The sequence below is a fragment of the Xyrauchen texanus genome, chromosome 13 (assembly GCF_025860055.1).
Source record: "Xyrauchen texanus isolate HMW12.3.18 chromosome 13, RBS_HiC_50CHRs, whole genome shotgun sequence".
NCBI lineage: Eukaryota > Metazoa > Chordata > Actinopteri > Cypriniformes > Catostomidae > Xyrauchen > Xyrauchen texanus.
Window position 1 is genome coordinate 14,805,850 of NC_068288.1, and position 21,514 is coordinate 14,827,363.

General features: G+C 40.6%; 1 protein-coding gene across 1 annotated transcript in view; it reads left to right on the forward strand.

Moving 5' to 3' along the window:
- The window catches only part of stk11ip (serine/threonine kinase 11 interacting protein), a 38,665-nt gene extending 17,834 nt beyond the window's left edge, over positions 1 to 20,831 (forward strand). The window contains exons 18-26 of the mRNA XM_052140951.1: positions 101 to 267; positions 357 to 678; positions 1,824 to 1,924; positions 4,906 to 5,003; positions 7,614 to 7,792; positions 9,338 to 9,422; positions 9,734 to 9,819; positions 11,531 to 11,739; positions 18,836 to 20,831. Coding sequence (XP_051996911.1) covers positions 101 to 267; positions 357 to 678; positions 1,824 to 1,924; positions 4,906 to 5,003; positions 7,614 to 7,792; positions 9,338 to 9,422; positions 9,734 to 9,819; positions 11,531 to 11,739; positions 18,836 to 18,964 — 1,376 coding nt within the window. The 3' untranslated portion in view covers positions 18,965 to 20,831. The remainder of the gene's footprint in view (positions 1 to 100; positions 268 to 356; positions 679 to 1,823; positions 1,925 to 4,905; positions 5,004 to 7,613; positions 7,793 to 9,337; positions 9,423 to 9,733; positions 9,820 to 11,530; positions 11,740 to 18,835) is intronic.
- Positions 20,832 to 21,514: the final 683 nt, after the last annotated feature.

Here is a 21,514-nt window from a genome sequence, read left to right on the forward strand (position 1 = left end):
CTGGACTGTATGAGATGAATTTTAGGAGGACTGTTTATCCTTATATTCCTCACTGCTTTTAAAAAATGTATTATTATTATTTATTGTTTTGAATCTACAGGTGGTGCTCTCATCTGCTCCGAGTGCAATAGCAATCATGTGGTTCAGCTGGCTGTCCAGTCAGCTCCCTCGACCAGTACACCAATTCACTGTCCACTGGACCAAAATGGTGACAGATACTTCACCTTTGATGACAGGGACACACCTGTCCGTCCTCAGCACAATGAGGTCAGAATTGTTTTCATACCAATATGTCTCTTGCATATGGTTTGTTATCTCCACACATACTCACACACGTATTTGCTTCATCTCTCTAGGCATCTGTCCCGGGACGGTCTTTATCATCCTGTAACAATCCCCTACGTTTGACCAAGTCTTTAGAGGTCTCTGCTCTGCAAGAGGGAGCCACAGCTTTGTTCCAAACAGCCCATAGCGTCCTGTCCAGTTCTTTAACCAATCGGAGTGAGGCATGGGCTGATCAGAGCACATCTCAGCCAATCAGCTTGGACACAGCTGATGGAAATATGCATAGTAGCTCAGAAGGGCTCAAGGAAAGGCTGCCTGGCAGCTCCTACCACAGCCAGTTTCACAAACATCAATACCAGCAGTCACCGATGTGCACAGAACGATCCAACTATGGTGGGTAGTCAAGTCTAGAGATCAGTGAGGTGGTTGGGGAGGAACAGTAGTGGTGAGCATTTATTTAAAGTAGGAACTAGCTTGAAAAGACGGATCCAATCTTTGGAAATGCTGTAGTTGTTGGAGGGAAATAAAGACGACAAGCAAAAGGGATAATTTAAGACTTTGCTGTAATCGCCCCTCCCTATCATTATGGCAGCCATGTTTAGGAATTGAAATCTTTTGCTCAAAAGGACCAGTAATTATTTTTAATTTCACACACACACACACACACACACACACACACACGTTGGTGCGGCTATCATTATGAGGACTCTCCATAGATATAATGCTTTTATACTGCACAAACTTTAGATTCTACCCCCTAAACCCCCAACCCTCACAAAAAACTTTCCACATTTTTACATTTTCAATAAAACATTGTTGAATATGTTTAACCAATTTGTATTATGGGGACACTAGAAATGTCCTCATAAACCACATTTATAGCATAATACCCTTGTAATTACCAGTTTGTAACCTAAAACGTCCTCGTAAACCACAAACTTGCACTCGTGCGCTCTCGCTGTCTCTCTCTCTCTCTAGCACGCGCGCACACACGCACGCACACACTCTCTATCTCTCTCTCACGCACGCACGCACGCACACACACACACACACACACACACACACACTCATATATGGATGTAGGTTAAAACAAATGTTTACTTGGTTCATGTAACATTGAACAAGTTATTTTCTGCAGTCAAAATAAATGTGAAGACAAAATTTGAGAAGTACTATGTTAGTGTTATTCCCATATCCCTTCACAATCTGTCAGTATGTGCTACAGTGGAGGAGACGGGGTGCTGCTCGTCCCATTAGCTCTTACGTAGTTGGAGCATAGTTGACCTCATGTTTGTCACACTGAATGCCCTTCTTTAGAAAATAAAAACAGACTTGTGCAAATGTAATTCGTGCGATTTCTTTAGTGAAAAGTTCAAATCTTCCAGCAGCAGCTGCGGGGCAATTTGCTCTTATTAGAGTAGATGTGATGACAGTGAGGGTAATTCATTAAATATCATAATTCATCCCAAATCCTGAGTTTATATGCACACCATGTTTGGTAGATTACATTGATTCAACTGCAACTCTTTACATTTCAGCTCAGTTTGATATGCTGTCAGAGGCAGTCGACCATCGGCTTCAGCTTTATCTGGATATGGAAGTTTTTAAAGAAGAAGAAGTGCTTCGCTGCTTTTTAAAGGCAAGACATTTTGTTTGTTATTTACTAATGAACATGGACAGAGAAAAACCATGTCTATTTGGACACACAAAGCATTAGACAAGCCCCAGTCAGAAAGTTCTAATGCTGTCATGAAATGGGTAATCAGATTTATAAGAGTTCATTGCGATATATAAACATTCTGTTAATATCAGAACTCAAAACTTCCTCCGTTGTAGAAAAAGAGCTCAAACCAGCCCATCTGGCACCAACAATCACTCCACCGTCAGAATGACTGAGATCACATTTTTCCCATTTCTGGTGGTTGAAGTGAACATTAACTGAATCTCCATTGAGTGGCATTTCTGTGGATGGAAAGGCCTTGTTTTGGGCGGCACTATACAGAGCATCCGGACAGTATTCCCAGAGCTTCACTTCTTCCACATGTTGTTACAGACTTATTACAAAATGGATTCAATTCATTATTTTCCTCAAAATTCTACAAACAAACCCCATAATGACAACAAGAAAGAAGTTTGTTTGAAATCTTTGCAAATGTATTAAAAATAAAAACAAAATAAATCACATGTACATAAGTATTCACACCCTTTGCTCAAGACTTTGTTGAAGCACCTTTGGCACCAATTACAGCCTCAAGTGTTTTGTGTATTGTGCTACAAGCTTGGCGCACCATTTTTTGGGCAGTTTCTCCCATTCTTCTTTGCAGGACCTCTCAAGCTCCAGCAGGTTGGATGGGGAGCGTCGGTGCACAGCCATTTTCAGATCTCTTCAGAGATGTTCAATCAGGTTCAAGTCTGGGCTCTGGCTGGGCCACACAAGGACATTCACAAAGATGTCCCGTAGCCACTCCTTTGTTATCTTGGCTGTGTGCTTTGGGTCGTTGTCCTGTTGGAAGATGAACCTTCGCCCCACTCTGAGGTCCAGGGTGCTCTGGAGCAGGTTTTCATCAAGGATGTCTCTGTACATTGCTTCTTTCATCTTTCCCTCGATCCTGACTAGTCTCCCAGTTCCTGCCGCTGAAAAACATCCCCGCAGCATGATGCTGCCACCACCATGCTTCACTGTAGGGATGGGATTGGCCAGGTGATGAGCGGTGCCTGTTTCCTCCAGACATGACTCTTGCCATTCAGGCCAAAGAGTTCAATCTTTGTTTCATCAGACCAGAGAATTTTATTCCTCATGGTCTGAGAGTCCTTCAGGTGCCTTTTGGCAAACTCCAGATGGGCTGTCATGTGCCTTTTACTGAGGAGTGTCTTCCGTCTGGCCACTCTACCATACAGGCCTGATTGGTGGAGTGCTGCAGAGATGGTTGTTCTTCCAGAAGGTTCTCCTCTCTCCACAGAGAAATGCTGGAGCTCTGTTAGATTGACCATCAGGTTCTTGGTCACCTCCTGACTAATGCCCTTCTCCCTGATCGCTCAGTTTGGCCGGGCGGCCAGCTCATGAAGAGTCCTGCTGGTTCCAAACTTCTTCCATTTACAGATGATGGAGGCCACTGTGCTCATTGGGACCTTCAATGCTGCAGAAATGTTTCTGTACCCTTCCCCAGATCTGTGCATCGACACAATCCTGTCTCGGAGGTCTACAGACAATTCCTTGGACTTCATGGCTTGGTTTGTGCTCTGACATGCACTGTTAACTGTGGGACCTTATATAGACAGGTGTGTGCCTTTCCAAATTATGTCCAATCAACTGGATTGACCACAGGTGGACTCCAATCAAGCTGTAGAAACAGCTCAAGGATGATCAGTGGAAACAGGAAGCACCGGAGCTCAATTTTGAGTGTCATGGCAAAGGGTGTGAATACTTATGTACATGGTTTTTTGTTTTTTTTAATACATTTGCAAAGATTTCAAACAATATTCCTTTCATGTTGTCATTATATCATGTTGTCATATTTGGGAAACCTGTTTGAAAACAGTCATCATTATCAGATTCAACCTCAGGGACTTTGCTGATTTGTCCTGAGTGGAATGTTATAACATTCTATCGTCATGACTGTCACGCCTTATCCTCGTCACGCCTTATCCTCGTCACGCCTTATCCTCGTCACGCCTTATCCTCGTCACGCCTTATGCTCCTCACGACTGTGACGACTCATCATTGTCATGACTCATCCTCATACCGTGCATGTTTTGAAGACGTCAAAGTAATCGTATCTGTAAAGTTCTGTTCTGGACGGGTGCTTCTTCACTATCACACGTGCTACAGGAACACATTACAGACAGACTTGTACAATGAGAATTCAAATAGAAGATATTTAGAATAAAACCAGTAGGGTTTTTTTTATGTTCTAATAGTTTTTTTTTAAGCCTAAAAGAGAAAAATATATATTTTGTGGAATGCACAGACATAATAATGTTACACCATAGTCCATGTTAGAACTACTTAATCGTTTTACAGTTGTCATGTTTACTTGCAAAACTGCTTCATTTCTTCAGTGACTCAAGCGTTGAGTCAGATAAACATTCAGAGAAGTATTGTGTTCACTGGCTCAAAATATTTGTATTAGTAAAGGGTTTACCGTTTCTCCACCAAGATCTTTATATGGGTTATTCTGACACCAGAATCTGCCTTTTAGTAAAGCAATATTTAACTTCCTTTATGCCGTTATTAAGATGCCGTTTAGTTTATCTGCAGCAGGGTTATCACAATACCATAATGCCATCTTTTAATATTATACCAGCTAAATATCACGAAACGTCTCATCCTGTTTCTTATAGCAGTGAGTATTCTGTTATTGTGTTCTTAACAGATTATACAGTGCAATTATTATAAATTAGACCACATTTTATGAACAATTAATGTTGAAATGAGACTTCCACCTCTAACACATCCCAGCAAATTATTTGTGTCCTTTTATATTTGTTTGAAATGGTGTCTGAAGAGTCTTTGTTCATGATTGAAGGGTTTGAAGGTAAGCACTGCAATTCATTTGGCATCTTTGAGAGGTTTAAATGAAGCTTTATATTTGATCTTTTTATGGTTTTTCTTGATTTCAGATGTCCATTGTGAAGTTTGGAGATGCAGTGGAGTTCCAGTCTCTCATGGCTGTGTCCAACCAGCACATCTACATCTTAGAAATCACCTCGCAGTCCGAGTAAGCCACTTCATGCTTCTTTGATTTAATTACAGGTTTTGTAAAAGCAGATCAACTAACCATGAAGTTGGCTCAAGGGCAGTCCAGAAATAAGGAAAAGGCTGATATAGATCTTAATTTCCCACACTGTATGTAAATAATCACTTCCATGATTACGCTAATGCCGGGCAGAAAAATGAAAAGATGTTATTTATTATTTGATTCCAACGGACTTTGCATGTGTCTGAGGTTGTGCACACTGTGTATTCCCGCAGTCTGGGATTCTCGTGGGTAAGATGTGTCGTGCGCGATAGCTGCGCTCATCGTCCGTGTTTAGTGTCAGTTTCTTCAGTGAACTGCATCAAATAAATGAAGAAAAAGTCCTGTCTCTCTTACAACGTGCATTCGTGTCTAATGTTATTATTTATTGCGTGATGTGAGCCCTATACAAATGCTCTGTAGCAGCTGTTATATTTCTCCTCTGATGTAGCGCTGTTTGGGCGGAGTAAAGTTTACACATTCGTCTTCAACAGCCAGATGTATTTACACTTGACTGAGTTATGAATGTGTCTCAAACTCCGGAAGTGGTTTGAGCGATCGGACTGCAATCTGTCTCGAATGTGTTTCAGAGGGCATTTACACCTGGACCTTTCAGTGTGGTCAAGTGTAAAAGAGCCCTAAAACAAGTGGGGGTACTGCAGACACAAGTTTAAGTTTAGGTTTAAGTTTAGCGAGCAGAATTTTCCCCCATTCATTCATTATGCTGGTCATAATTTTTTCAGATGTTTTGACATTAATGTTGCCCTCACAGATTTGCAGGTTACCCATGCTAGGGGCACTGACACAAATTGAATGCTAGTGATACTGTGATTGTACCATGACAGATTTTGCTTTTGGTCCTGACACTAATAACAGCTTGGATGCTTTGAAATGCCCCAAATCCTTCCAGTTCGTATCTGGGGAACATTGTTCTCAAAGCGCTGGATTATTTGCTGATGCGTCTGTTGGCAAATTGGCGAGCCTCAACCAATTCATGGTCACCAATTTTTTTTTTTTTTTGGAAGCTCCCTATCACTTGATTGCCTCACCTGTATGTGGCAGGGCGGAGGGCCGGGTCATGATTCTACACACCTGGTCCCTTATCAGGCTAATCAATCCTCCGAGAGGGATAAAGGCCGACTGCGGCGGGTGGTGTGATGAGAAATCATTTACGGTCAGCTGACCATCATGTGTGTGTTTGTGTCTTTTGATTTAGTTCTTTATTAAACTTATTTATATTTTCAAGCCGGTTTCATAACGTCTAAATCCCTGTCACACTGTTCAACATCACCTTGTTATTGCAACTTGTCTGATTTGTCTTAACTTTTTTGTAGTGTGTTGCAGGCATCAATTAATTGGCATTCTGTCCCAACTTGATAATATTTTGATGACAAAATTGACCCTTCGCTAAGCCCCGCCTTACAAGCTCTTTTGACCAATCCTGTCTTAGCAACTGTTGCCCTGCCGCCTACTGACAGAGTAAAATCGATAGTAAATAAACCGTTCATAGCATCGAAATAAGCATGTTATGAGACGTTATAAACATCTCTCTTCACTTCCGCTAATGTTATTAGATAAAATTACTGTTTACTTTAACTATTTACAAAATACTTCAGATAAATAAAGCACACAACTGTGCACTCTTCAGTTGTGTGCTTTGCTACAGCGACACGTACAAAAGGGGATGCTTGTCATTTCTAAAATTGTGCATCGTCGTTTCCTTTCCTTGCTTCCTTTACTCACTTTCTAGATCCTCCGTCTTAGGAAATGAGGAAAGAATTAGTAAATTGGAACTGCTCACTTGAGCGTCTCTTCAGACGCCATCTTTGCGCCGCAAAATGATCTCTGAGCGCTTGCAGTTGCTGTTAATGTTTGACAATTATGGTTTATTTAAACTGCAAAGGTGAAACATTTATTAAAACTGTTGTCTGAGTCTTCATTGCATTTTCTTCAAATAACATTTAGAACTGGATATTTGTGCTGAGTGATTCCAGTCAGGTCTCCTAAGCAACCAAATTGTCCCGGTTGCTAGGGACGGTAGAGTCACATGGGGTAACCTCCTCGAGGTCGCTATAATGTGGTTCTCGCTCTCGGTGGGACGTGTGGATGGCACGGAGAATAGCGTGAAGCCTCCACACGCGCTACGTCTCCGTGGCAACGTGCTCAAGTCTAGTCTTAGCTTAGTTATATAGTAAAATGTCTTAATTAAAAGCAGTTCTTACGGTTTAAATCCATTGTGTCAGGGTTTTATTTGTTAGACATGCTCAGAAAAGATTCACTGGTTAGTCTCTCTTAGCCTGAAGACCTGCTGTCCGTACGCCGATGCAGGAGCATATAAATCTGATGACTCAAAGATGGTTAGAATTGCATAAAGTAGAGTCAAGGTTCATTCAGTGCTTGCAAGATGAGCACTTTATTGATATTCCTTGAACATTTTATTTTATTCTCCACAAATATCTGCAAGCCTGAAGACCTTAAACTACAGACTCTTACTTTTCATCAATACATGAAGTCTTCGGTCTTATTTATTTAGAAATGTGATGCTTTTTAAAAAGTTTCGCTTTCATACACTGTCTCTAAATGTTTTCGCAGAGGTCCACCCTCAGAATGGCTCCGGAAAAGAGAGAGCCATCGGTTGTGTGAGCTCAGCTATCTGGAGGTGGGACTGAGCTCTCAGACCATCCATCTGGAGTTTGACGAGGGAGCAGCCGCATACACACTGCTTGTGCGAAACAGCACTCGCTGCAAATGCTTCTTCAGCAAGCTTACAGGCAAGACTTTTCTTCTACGCGCTGTGTCTGTTTGAGGGATCCACGTGCTCAATTCACACATCCACGCATGCACCAGAAGAATGCTTAAAAATACTGGTTTCTTTGCTCAGAATACCATTCACAAGAACATAAGTGTTAATTTAATATAGAAATAAATGCTAAGCCATTTGTATTGGTATATTTCTTCGAGAACATCGGTTCTGCAGTCTTGACACATACGCACATGCGTGTGCAATTCTGGGGCGTGGTTTAGTGTGGCTGACAGCAAAAGCCCATTCATTACAAGAAAGGGAAATATCCAGTAATTTGCCCATTTATTTTTTTTAAATTGGCCCGATTGCTAGGGAGGGAAGAGTCACATGGGGTAACCTCCTCGTGGTCGCTATAATGTGGTTCTTGCTCTCGGTGGGGTGTGTGCTGAGTGACTCCAGTCAGGTCTCCTTAGCAACCAAATTGTCCCGGTTGCTAGGGAGGGTAGAGTCACATGGGGTAACCTCCTCGTGGTCGCTATAATGTGGTTCTCGCTTTCGGTGGGGCGTGTGGTGAGTTGTGCGTTGATGCCACTCATAATAGCGTCAAGCGTGAGTCACTAGGCCACCACAAGGACTTAAGAGCACATTGGGAACTGGGCGTTCCAGATTGAGGAGAATAAAAGAAGACATTGTCCTCCTGAGTTATTCTGAAATTCATTGCCTGAAATTTCTCTTAATATCATCTGTTTGGTCCCCCGGCAGTTCCTTGTGATTTGTTCCTAACCAAAATAACTTAAGTTTATGGAAGTCTAATGCTAGGATGGATTACATTTGTTTTTTTTATATCATTAACTACATTTCCATCCAAGGATTTTTTTGTGTAAAATTTTAGCGCATCAAAATAAAGGTGATGGAAACTATCACTAAAATGTAACAAATGTCGACATAATATTTTTCTGTTTAACTCAAGCGCATTAACTCGATGTCGATTCATCACATGTCATGAAAAACTGGTTTTGAAACACATTTTGTCGAGAAAATTGGCATTAATGCAAAAATGTTAACAGTGTCACGTGACAGAGTTTGCCCCAATCGTTTGCCTGTGTTACCATGACGACAGTATTGAAAGCAGATTTATTGTCCGTGATTATGGATTGATCTTTACGGCATATTGAGCCGATCGGCAAACGGGACACTCCAGGAGTGCAACACAAATATCTCCTGCACATTGAACAAGTGAACGGCCGCTGTTAGTGATTAATTTAATCACGGTAATCATCCGTTTATTTATTAAAGTTGCTTTTTCTCACCGTTCAAAATAATAGACGACAGTCACTGAATTATCCCATAAAACATAAAACATTTCTGTGCATAAAGATGTTTAACATTAAGAATAAATACACAATACTGGAGAAAAGATTCAGCGTGCTTCTTTTTTTTTTGTTGTCAATTATACTAAAATATTGAATTAGGTGGACAGTGCAGTCAAGACAGTACAAAGTGTAATAAAACTTTACTTTCTTCAGTTCAGAATATGTGGAGATTTTATTTGTCACTGTTATTCTTTCTGCAGAAATCGCTAAAGAATTGGCCCCAAAGTCTAACAGCAAGCTGAAGGGCATCTCCACCATGCGGCTGGACCAACGACACCACCTCTGGTATGAAACGCAAACAAACAAGCATCTTTTCCTCTGCGTTTGTTTCTCTCTTTCTGCCTCAGACTCTCAATTTCAATCTGTCTGCCTCTTTTGCTAATGGCCCAACATAGACACATAACGGTGTTCTGGATACGATGAGTGAGAATGACAATACACCTCAACTGGATAAAATATTGAACTCTCTCTTGCTAAAATAGTCCATTTAAGTGTGTAGGTGCAGTATCTGTCAGGACTCTCAGACTAGACTGGCATTCTCCATATGTGTCCCATAACTCATGTATTTATTGAATCCTCCTTGGTCTATTCCATAGGCATTTAATCTGTGATGATGACCAGCCATGTGATAAAGAAGGCAACCATCCCTCCTTCCGGTACCTCCTTGCATTTCTTCAGCATGGTGAGTGTTTATGTTCTCTAAGATGAAGATATTGAAGCTTTTACCTGTTTCACTCAAGATGCAACTGTGGACAGAGGCAGCCACTAACTGTTTGGTGAGTGCAGCGTGTGGTGATTGGCCGATGACTGGAAACGAAAAGAGTAGTAGAGCATGTAATGGTTCAGATGAGATTCATTCATACATATTTTAAGAATATTATGGTAAATAGAAGGGTGTGGTGTTTAATTGAACTAATGTGACTGTCAAACGTTACAGCGTGAACTGTTATCCAGTGGTTCATACGTGCTTTCTTCAGATCACTGTAATGGTGCGTTCACATACAACGCAAAGAATATTTTCACCTCACTTTGCTCGCACGAGTTTGACCGCTGGATTATAAATGTGTGTTTAAATGCGAACCTGCGAATATTCCCCCTTCTCTTCCAGAAAAGGACAGGAGGAGGGGCTTCTACGACTTCATAGTAAAGTACTACCAGGTAGTCCAACTTCCTCACTCACTTTCTTCCAAGCGATGTCTTTATTCGTCTGGTCTCTGTACATGTATGACGTTGTGTCATACAATTCCGGGTGCTCACACACACCGCTACAACAATGTTTTCATCCATTTTTTCAGATTTCTTCTGCTATTACGTCAATACATCAGTAACTTTCGGACAATCTCAATGCTGATAGGCTTTCGCAACAACGCGTCATGCGGATTTCTCGTTCCAGTTGAAAAATGTCAACTTGCGCGAATGAAGCGATTTCACGTGTTCGAGTTGCGTCTACTCACATCTTTGCATTGACTTTGTATGTAATTGCACCACGCTAAATGCTCTCTTCGCTTTGTATGTGAACGCACCGTAAGACATAGTGCTGCACATGTTTACTTGTATCTGTACTAATTCACAGAAGTGTTGTGTGACTCTAAGGGATTGCTTTTGTTAGTGTCCTGTTGATATCATTGGAATCAAACTTAGACATCTTAACAGAGAATCACAGAAAACATACTGTATGTATCTGATTCTTCTTGAGAGAGTGGCCCAACTCTGATTGGCTGGTTAAGCTTATAAGAGCCACCCTGCAAACTCTCAAACTCTCCCCCCTTGAATCCTTTATTATAAACTCTCAGCTGGTGAGATGTACCCTGCCCTGTCCCTTTGAACAACACCAGACAGAGTATTGTGAGAAAAGCTCATTACTCAAATCATTAGTGAATAATTAATCAGTAAATCATTGGCTCTTAAGACAGCAGCTTCTGTGTCACACCTGTCTGGTTGTGATGTGTCGGCCTATTTAAAACATCCCCATTTGGGTCAAGGTTCTTTAATGTTTTGACTTCACAATCAGCTGCCCTAAATAAGTTACTGGAACCTTTTAAATCTGGTTTTAGCTCAAGGCACAGTACAGTGATAGCTTTGGTTATGCACATAAACGACCATCTCATCACGACTTACTTGGAAGCCTGTAAAATGTTAGTTGTGCCAGGACTGTCATGCCATTCTCCTTGTGAAGCTGCAGAGTTGAGAAGGGTATAGTTACAGGTAGACCTCCAAAAAAAGGGGCAAGAGCTCCAAACCCAACCCTTTGCCAAACCCTAAACGTTTGTGGAAGTGACACCCCCTTTTTTGAGTTGGCACAAGTTGACACAACTTTCAATCTTGCAAAAAACATTAAACCTGTAGAGACCCCCCCCAAAAAAGGTATTTCACAAAGTCTTTCTTTGTCGTAGATGGCTTTTTGGACTCTGTGAGTGTACTAGCCACCAAAGAAATGCTCTTCCTCCTTGATGAAGACCACCAATGGAGCAAGAGCCAACCTGAGGGACAAAGGACCGGTGGAAAGGTGACCATTCAGGAAATTCAGCCAATCAGCTGTGTCAGTTCCATTCATCTTTTCTCATCCGATCCATGCCGTATGGACTTAAATCTTTATGATGAGGTTTGTGGGTGCATCTTTACAAAACATGTCTTAAACCAAAAACAAATAAGATAAGAGATGATTAGAGTCAAGTCATTTTCTGAAAGAAGCAACTATTGCATTCTTAAGGCCCTTCCACACCAAATGCAAATTTTTGTTGCGATTTCTTGCTGCAGTGAGATGACAGGAACTATGTGTACCTATAGAACCTTTCATACAATCTTCAGTGTTTATCTTCATATTGTATTTCATAATACTGCATTTTTGCATATGCATCTTTAAAACTTCTAATCTAAGGCAAGTTCTCTTCACAATATAATACATATTGCAGCACCTTTGCCTTTATCACTTTTTTAATAAACAACTTTCTTACGTGGCTGTTCTTCACAATTACATTAATACTACTGCAGTGACGTACTGAAGAAGTTAACTCGATACTTGCGTATTTGTCGTGCATACCAAAAACATGGTCAAGTAGCTCTTCTCATCTGTCGATCAGTGCCACCGATTGTAAAGTGGTGAATGTGCTAACGGTGATTATTTGTGTTGCTCTTTAACCTCCTGAGACCCCCGCATGACCACTGTGTGCATTTCCCTTTTTCATTTGTAACTATTAGCACCTAATAAACAAGCAAAAATTAACAAATGTTTTTCTAGAGCAAATTGTTTTCCTAAAAATAGATATCCTCATATGTGGACTAAGTTGTGAAATTTTAAATAATACCAAGCTATAGAAATGCAGATTTGTTAAATCAAATAGTTTATTATGTGTCCAGAAGTGATTATTTGTGTTTTTGAGATGTTACAGACATGACATCATAAATTATCATAATTCAGATTGAAAGTAATTTCCAGCATCATCCAATCACTGTCAACCATGTTCAAATCAAATGATCCATTATAAATGTTGAATCTATGTACTGATGATCATTGTCCCATGATCCAAACATCATCTGCAGCCTGAAACTGAACTTTTGATCAGATTTTAGGAGTGAACGCACTTAACTGCATAGAGAGCTATAGGATGCTACCTTGCTCCCTATTTAGTGAATGCACTTAACTGCATAGAGAACTATAGGATGCTCCCTTGCTCCCTATTGAGTGAATGCACTTAACTGCATAGAGAACTATAGGATGCTCCCTTGCTCCCTATTGAGTGAATGCACTTAACTGCATAGAGAACTATAGGATGCTCCCTTGCTCCCTATTGAGTGAATGCACATAACTGCATAGAGAACTATAGGATGCTCCCTTGCTCCCTATTGAGTGAATGCACTTAACTGCATAGAGAACTATAGGATGCTCCCTTGCTCCCTATTGAGTGAATGCACTTAACTGCATAGAGAACTATAGGATGCTCCCTTGCTCCCTATTTAGTGAATGCACTTAACTGCATAGAGAGCTATAGGATGCTCCCTTGCTCCCTATTTAGTGAACGCACTTAACTGCATAGAGAGATATAGGATGCTCCCTTGCTCCCTGTTGAGTGAATGCACTTAACTGCACAGAGAACTATAGGATGCTCCCTTGCTCCCTATTTAGTGAACGCACTTAACTGCATAGAGAGATATAGGATGCTCCCTTGCTCCCTATTGAGTGAATGCACTTAACTGCATAGAGAACTATAGGATGCTCCCTTGCTCCCTATTGAGTGAATGCACATAACTGCATAGAGAACTATAGGATGCTCCCTTGCTCCCTATTGAGTGAATGCACTTAACTGCATAGAGAACTATAGGATGCTCCCTTGCTCCCTATTGAGTGAATGCACTTAACTGCATAGAGAACTATAGGATGCTCCCTTGCTCCCTATTTAGTGAATGCACTTAACTGCATAGAGAGCTATAGGATGCTCCCTTGCTCCCTATTTAGTGAACGCACTTAACTGCATAGAGAGCTATAGGATGCTCCCTTGCTCCCTGTTGAGTGAATGCACTTAACTGCACAGAGAACTATAGGATGCTCCCTATTTAGTGAATGCACTTAACTGCATAGAGAGCTATAGGATGCTCCCTTGCTCCCTATTTAGTGAATGCACTTAACTGCATAGAGAGATATAGGATGCTCCCTTGCTCCCTATTGAGTGAATGCACTTAACTGCATAGAGAACTATAGGATGCTCCCTTGCTCCCTATTTATTGAATGCACTTAACTGCATAGAGAGCTATAGGATGCTCCCTTGCTCCCTATTGAGTGAATGCACTTAACTGCATAGAGAACTATAGGATGCTCCCTTGCTCCCTGTTGAGTGAATGCACTTAACTACATAGAGAACTATAGGATGCTCCCTTGCTCCCTATTGAGTGAATGCACTTAACTGCATAGAGAACTATAGGATGCTCCCTTGCTCCCTGTTGAGTGAATGCACTTAACTACATAGAGAACTATAGGATGCTCCCTTGCTCCCTATTGAGTGAATGCACTTAACTGCATAGAGAACTATAGGATGCTCCCTTGCTCCCTACTGAGTGAATGCACTTAACTGCATAGAGAACTATAGGATGCTCCCTTGCTCCCTATTGAGTGAATGCACTTAACTGCATAGAGAACTATAGGATGCTCCCTTGCTCCCTATTGAGTGAATGCACTTAACTGCATAGAGAACTATAGGATGCTCCCTTGCTCCCTATTGAGTGAATGCACTTAACTGCATAGAGAACTATAGGATGCTCCCTTGCTCCCTATTTAGTGAATGCACTTAACTGCATAGAGAGCTATAGGATGCTCCCTTGCTCCCTGTTGAGTGAATGCACTTAACTGCACAGAGAACTATAGGATGCTCCCTATTTAGTGAATGCACTTAACTGCATAGAGAGCTATAGGATGCTCCCTTGCTCCCTATTTAGTGAATGCACTTAACTGCATAGAGAGATATAGGATGCTCCCTTGCTCCCTATTGAGTGAATGCACTTAACTGCATAGAGAACTATAGGATGCTCCCTTGCTCCCTATTTATTGAATGCACTTAACTGCATAGAGAGCTATAGGATGCTCCCTTGCTCCCTATTGAGTGAATGCACTTAACTGCATAGAGAACTATAGGATGCTCCCTTGCTCCCTGTTGAGTGAATGCACTTAACTACATAGAGAACTATAGGATGCTCCCTTGCTCCCTATTGAGTGAATGCACTTAACTGCATAGAGAACTATAGGATGCTCCCTTGCTCCCTGTTGAGTGAATGCACTTAACTACATAGAGAACTATAGGATGCTCCCTTGCTCCCTATTGAGTGAATGCACTTAACTGCATAGAGAACTATAGGATGCTCCCTTGCTCCCTACTGAGTGAATGCACTTAACTGCATAGAGAACTATAGGATGCTCCCTATTTAGTGAATGACTTAACTGCATGGAGAACTATAGGATGCTCCCTTGCTCCCTATTGAGTGAATGCACTTAACTGCATAGAGAACTATAGGATGCTCCCTTGCTCCCTATTGAGTGAATGCACTTAACTGCATAGAGAACTATAGGATGCTCCCTTGCTCCCTATTGAGTGAATGCACTTAACTGCATAGAGAACTATAGGATGCTCCCTTGCTCCCTATTGAGTGAATGCACTTAACTGCATAGAGAACTATAGGATGCTCCCTTGCTCCCTATTTAGTGAATGCACTTAACTGCATAGAGAGCTATAGGATGCTCCCTTGCTCCCTATTGAGTGAATGCACTTAACTGCATAGAGAACTATAGGATGCTCCCTTGCTCCCTGTTGAGTGAATGCACTTAACTGCACAGAGAACTATAGGATGCTCCCTATTTAGTGAATGCACTTAACTGCATAGAGAGCTATAGGATGCTCCCTTGCTCCCTATTTAGTGAATGCACTTAACTGCATAGAGAGATATAGGATGCTCCCTTGCTCCCTATTGAGTGAATGCACTTAACTGCATAGAGAGTTTAGGATGCTCCCTTGCTCCCTATTTAGTGAATGCACTTAACTGCATAGAGAGCTATAGGATGCTCCCTTGCTCCCTATTTAGTGAATGGACTTAACTGCAAAGAGAGCTATAGGATGCTCCCTTGATCCCTATTTAGTGAATGCACTTAACTGCATAGAGAGCTATAGGATGCTTCCTTGCTCCCTATTTAGTGAATGCACTTAACTGTATAGAGAGCTATAGGATGCTACCTTGCTCCCTATTTAGTGAATGCACTTAACTGCATAGAGAGCTATAGGATGCTCCCTATTTAGTGAATGCACTTAACTGCATAGAGAGCTATAGGATGCTCCCTTGCTCCCTATTTAGTGAATGCACTTAACTGCATAGAGAGATATAGGATGCTCCCTTGCTCCCTATTGAGTGAATGCACTTAACTGCATAGAGAGCTATAGGATGCTACCTTGCTCCCTATTTAGTGAATGCACTTAACTGCATAGAGAGCTATAGGATGCTCCCTATTTAGTGAATGCACTTAACTGCATAGAGAGCTATAGGATGCTCCCTTGCTCCCTATTTAGTGAATGCACTTAACTGCATAGAGAGATATAGGATGCTCCCTTGCTCCCTATTGAGTGAATGACTTAACTGCATGGAGAACTATAGGATGCTCCCTTGCTCCCTATTGAGTGAATGCACTTAACTGCATAGAGAACTATAGGATGCTCCCTTGCTCCCTATTGAGTGAATGCACTTAACTGCATAGAGAACTATAGGATGCGTCCTTGCTCCCTATTTAGTGAATGCACTTAACTGCATAGAGAACTATAGGATGCTCCCTTGCTCCCTGTTGAGTGAATGCACTTAACTACATAGAGAACTATAGGATGCTCCCTTGCTCCCTATTGAGTGAATGCACTTAACTGCATAGAGAACTATAGGATGCTCCCTTGCTCCCTACTGAGTGAATGCACTTAACTGCATAGAGAACTATAGGATGTTCCCTTGCTCCCTATTTAGTGAATGCACTTAACTGCATAGAGAGCTATAGGATGCTCCCTATTTAGTGAATGACTTAACTGCATGGAGAACTATAGGATGCTCCCTTGCTCCCTATTTAGTGAATGCACTTAACTGCATAGAGAGCTATAGGATGCTACCTTGCTCCCTATTTAGTGAATGCACTTAACTGCATAGAGAGCTATAGGATGCTCCCTATTTAGTGAATGCACTTAACTGCATAGAGAGCTATAGGATGCTCCCTTGCTCCCTATTTAGTGAATGCACTTAACTGCATAGAGAGATATAGGATGCTCCCTTGCTCCCTATTGAGTGAATGACTTAACTGCATGGAGAACTATAGGATGCTCCCTTGCTCCCTATTGAGTGAATGCACTTAACTGCATAGAGAGCTATAGGATGCTCCCTTGCTCCCTATTTAGTGAATGCACTTAACTGCATAGAGAGATATAGGATGCTCCCTTGCTCCCTATTGAGTGAATGACTTAACTGCATGGAGGACTATAGGATGCTCCCTTGCTCCCTATTGAGTGAATGCACTTAACTGCATAGAGAGCTATAGGATGCTACCTTGCTCCCTATTTAGTGAATGCACTTAACTGCATAGAGAGCTATAGGATGCTCCCTATTTAGTGAATGCACTTAACTGCATAGAGAGCTATAGGATGCTCCCTTGCTCCCTATTTAGTGAATGCACTTAACTGCATAGAGAGATATAGGATGCTCCCTTGCTCCCTATTGAGTGAATGACTTAACTGCATGGAGAACTATAGGATGCTCCCTTGCTCCCTATTGAGTGAATGCACTTAACTGCATAGAGAACTATAGGATGCTCCCTTGCTCCCTATTGAGTGAATGCACTTAACTGCATAGAGAACTATAGGATGCGTCCTTGCTCCCTATTTAGTGAATGCACTTAACTGCATAGAGAACTATAGGATGCTCCCTTGCTCCCTGTTGAGTGAATGCACTTAACTACATAGAGAACTATAGGATGCTCCCTTGCTCCCTATTGAGTGAATGCACTTAACTGCATAGAGAACTATAGGATGCTCCCTTGCTCCCTACTGAGTGAATGCACTTAACTGCATAGAGAACTATAGGATGTTCCCTTGCTCCCTATTTAGTGAATGCACTTAACTGCAAAGAGAGCTATAGGATGCTCCCTTGCTCCCTATTTAGTGAATGCACTTAACTGCATAGAGAGCTATAGGATGCTCCCTATTTAGTGAATGACTTAACTGCATGGAGAACTATAGGATGCTCCCTTGCTCCCTATTTAGTGAATGCACTTAACTGCATAGAGAGCTTTAGGATGCTCCCTTGCTTCCTATTTAGTGAATGCACTTAACTTCCAGTGTGCTGTCTGTCTGCACTGGTCTCAGAACAGTTATAGAGTGCTGTAGGATGCTCCCTTGCTCCCTATTTAGTGCATGACTTAACCTCCAGTGTGCTGTCTGTCTGCACTGGTCTCAGAACAGTTTGAAATGCATCTTATTTTCATCATAACTCCATATAAAGCCTCTGAAAGACACATTATTTATTCTCAATGTGATAATGACAGTAAATATACATGAAAGCATTTATTAATATTAATGAACAGATCCGTATTGTACAGCGATAAAATAAAATATAACAACATTTGTATTAAAATGACCCACAGATGTGTTAATGTTGTTCAAATATATAGTTCAAAATAACTAACATGTATTTTAAACTTTTGAGGAAATAAAGTATCGTTGTGCACATATGTGAACTTCGTGTTTATCAGCGCGCTAACACACGTAACATTTATGGATCTGCATATCAAAGGAAATAGAGACGCTCTTCTTTACAGCCAAGCTGGATTCAATCAACAAACGTAAAGAGTTTTTTTTACCAGAGGCACTTTTGTTGGCACTGCACCTGTAGTAGCGCTTCACTGAAGTCAACGTCCTGTTGTTGTGTCACGTGACTTGTTGCACCAGATGTTTAACCCTTAAAAGACAGTGTAGAGTCTTGTGAACAGTATTCAGTCAGTTTAAATTCATTTAAATTATGTGTTGCGTAGAACGAAGCCAAAATACAACGTCCACACATTTGGACGCAGGGTCGCACGAGGTTAATGTGATTGGGCCATTTGTCTGGTGTGAAAAGGGCCTAAAGTCAAATAAATGTTTAACTCTTTGCTGTTTGTCTTATATTGCTTGTTCATTTTGTATTTTTTTCATTGACAGATGGCCAAGAAAGAAAAGACTTTGTCTTTACTTGCCGAAGATTTAGAGCTGGTGCAAGATTTACTGGACTGGATCAGAAACCAATGGGAAGCAATGTTTGGGGTCAAACTAGCTACTGTCAAGCAGTAGCCACGATGTTACAGAAGCACAACTCTATTATAAGGCTAAAAGCATGTGGACAACCCCTTCTAATGAATGGGTTCAGCTGTTCCCGTTAATCCGGTAAAAACAAATCTTAATGCTACACCACTGAATGACATTCTAGAGGATTGAAACAGTTTGGGAAGGGCCTTTTCTGTTCCATAATGGCAGTGCCTTGTGCATAAAGATAAAGGCAGGTCCATAAAGATATGATTTAGTAAAGTCCAAAGTATACTTTGGCTTTCCACTTGATGGCATGTCTCAAACACTGTGCATATGACGCAAATTTCCCCATCCGCACGGTGTGCGTGGACTTAGCAAAGCATTCACAGTGTGCATGTGTCTCATGGTCCAAACCATCTGGTGTGGAAGAACTTGACTGGCCTGCTTAAAGCCCACACTTGAAACAGTAACTCCCATTCGGAGACAGAAGCTTTAGGGAGTTTAGACTGTGACGTTGGGTCATAGGGCCTGGCTCTCAATCCACATTCCAATTAATCTCAAAGGTGTTCAGTGACGTTTAGGTCTGGGATTTGTCCACACCGTACTTGGTAAACCATTTCTATATGGACCACACCATGTGCACTTGGTTATTGTCATGCTGGAGCACAAAAGGGCTCTCCCCAAACTGTTGTCACAAGTATGTCATTGTAGATTTGTCTGCACAGAAAGTGTTAATTAGAAGGGGATGTCCACATACGTTTGGTCATGTATTGTACCTCACACATTGAAGATGAATGCCTGATCATAACCCTGCATCTGAGCTGTCTTATTGCCTCATTAATATCTCAGTGCTGACGTGTAGAAGTTTCTCTCAACCATGCATGAATCATGCAGTGACAAATTTGGGTATAGTACCTTTTTTTGGCTTTGTACAACAAAACACCCTGAGCTAGGTTATTACCATAGCTATGCATGCACAAGCAGTCCATGTAGGGTTACGGTTGGGTGGTATAAATGTTTGAATTGAGGTGTATTGATCTCATGGTGAAAGGCATTTTCTTTGGTATATGAAGGTCACAGGATAATTACGGGTTTGCTTAAGTGTTGGTTGTGTTGATGCCATGTGAGTTGATAAGACATATCCTGACCTAAAATACCATTTTTAAAACATTCAGTTCTTGGAAAAAGTTTATAAATTGCAAATTGGTACTTGGTGCACATGATTCTTTATGATGAGATGCATTACTTGAAGTGCGTGTATCTGTGCGTGCGTGTGTGTTGATTAGTTTTATAAGGAAACAGGCAGAAGAGCATGTTAGTGGATGTGACTGTTCTCTCCCTCCAGATAAAAGTTTATACTATATTGAGAGACCAAAAAAGAAGTGAATTACTTCAAAGGTCAAAGAGAAAATAAATCTCACATGACAGTTTGAATGTTAAAAGATATAAAATGGTCTAGAATGTAGTAAGTCTTCTGAAGTCGTGCTTTGTATGGATAAGTCAATGAAGTCATTTGTGTCATTCAAATGTGATGCACTTTTATGTGTTTATAATTGCTCAAAATATTGTCAATAATTCTAAAAATGTATTAAAGGTGTATTTATTACTTTCTAAACTGGTCTTCAAACAAGTCAATGATGTGATGACTGTGTGCTTTTTTTATTTATCTTTTACTCTTTATGTACTCTTTGTGCATCTTTTCATAATTTTTTGGTAAGTGGCAGAAAGAGAGAGAGGGAGAGGTGTGAGTCTGTTGCTCATAACTGAGTTATGCATATCAAATCAATTGATTCTTATTTTATAATATAAATAATTTAAACTTGCTGCCATGATCTCAAAGTTAATTTATTATGTGCTATACTCGACTGATCTTTTTGTTTGTTTGTTTGTTTGTTTTGGTTTAAATAAAGTGTTAAGCTGCAATATCCTGAGATACAGCGTTAAATGTAACTTATGTTAGATTTATAGGGAACGTTTATTACTTCTCACACTTTTCACATAGAGTAGCTGTTTTCATTTGAATTGAAGATGCAATATTTGATGTGATAAGTGATATTCACAAATATTAATTTGCAAGATGCAATAATCCCATATTGAAGTGAGGATATGATGACCACTGAGGTTGTGCACTCTTTGTGTTAAGTGTGTACCTATAAAATAATATTACCCATTTTTATGACAAATGTATTACTATTATCTACGGCTTTGAAAAACTGGTAATGTTTAGTTTCTTGGCAGATGCATCCTTATCCAGATATTTGTTCTAATCATTTATTTATTATTAATCTAATTTTATAATGTTCACATGCATTATATTTCAACAATATTAACCTCACAAATATACTTAACCCTCATGTATGGTTCAGGTCATTTTATATATATTTTTTTACCTATTTGCATTTTGTTTCTTTAAAGCTTAATTATGTAAGATTTAAAAAAAATATATATATATATATTATATAATTATTTTTTTTTTGGTTACTATTAGAACAACTTAATTATTGTGTGAGTACATAAAAAAATCCATGTTCAAAACCCTGTCCTTGTCTTGCTCCGATTCACTACAGTAAGTCCAGAGCCATATAGAGAGAGAGT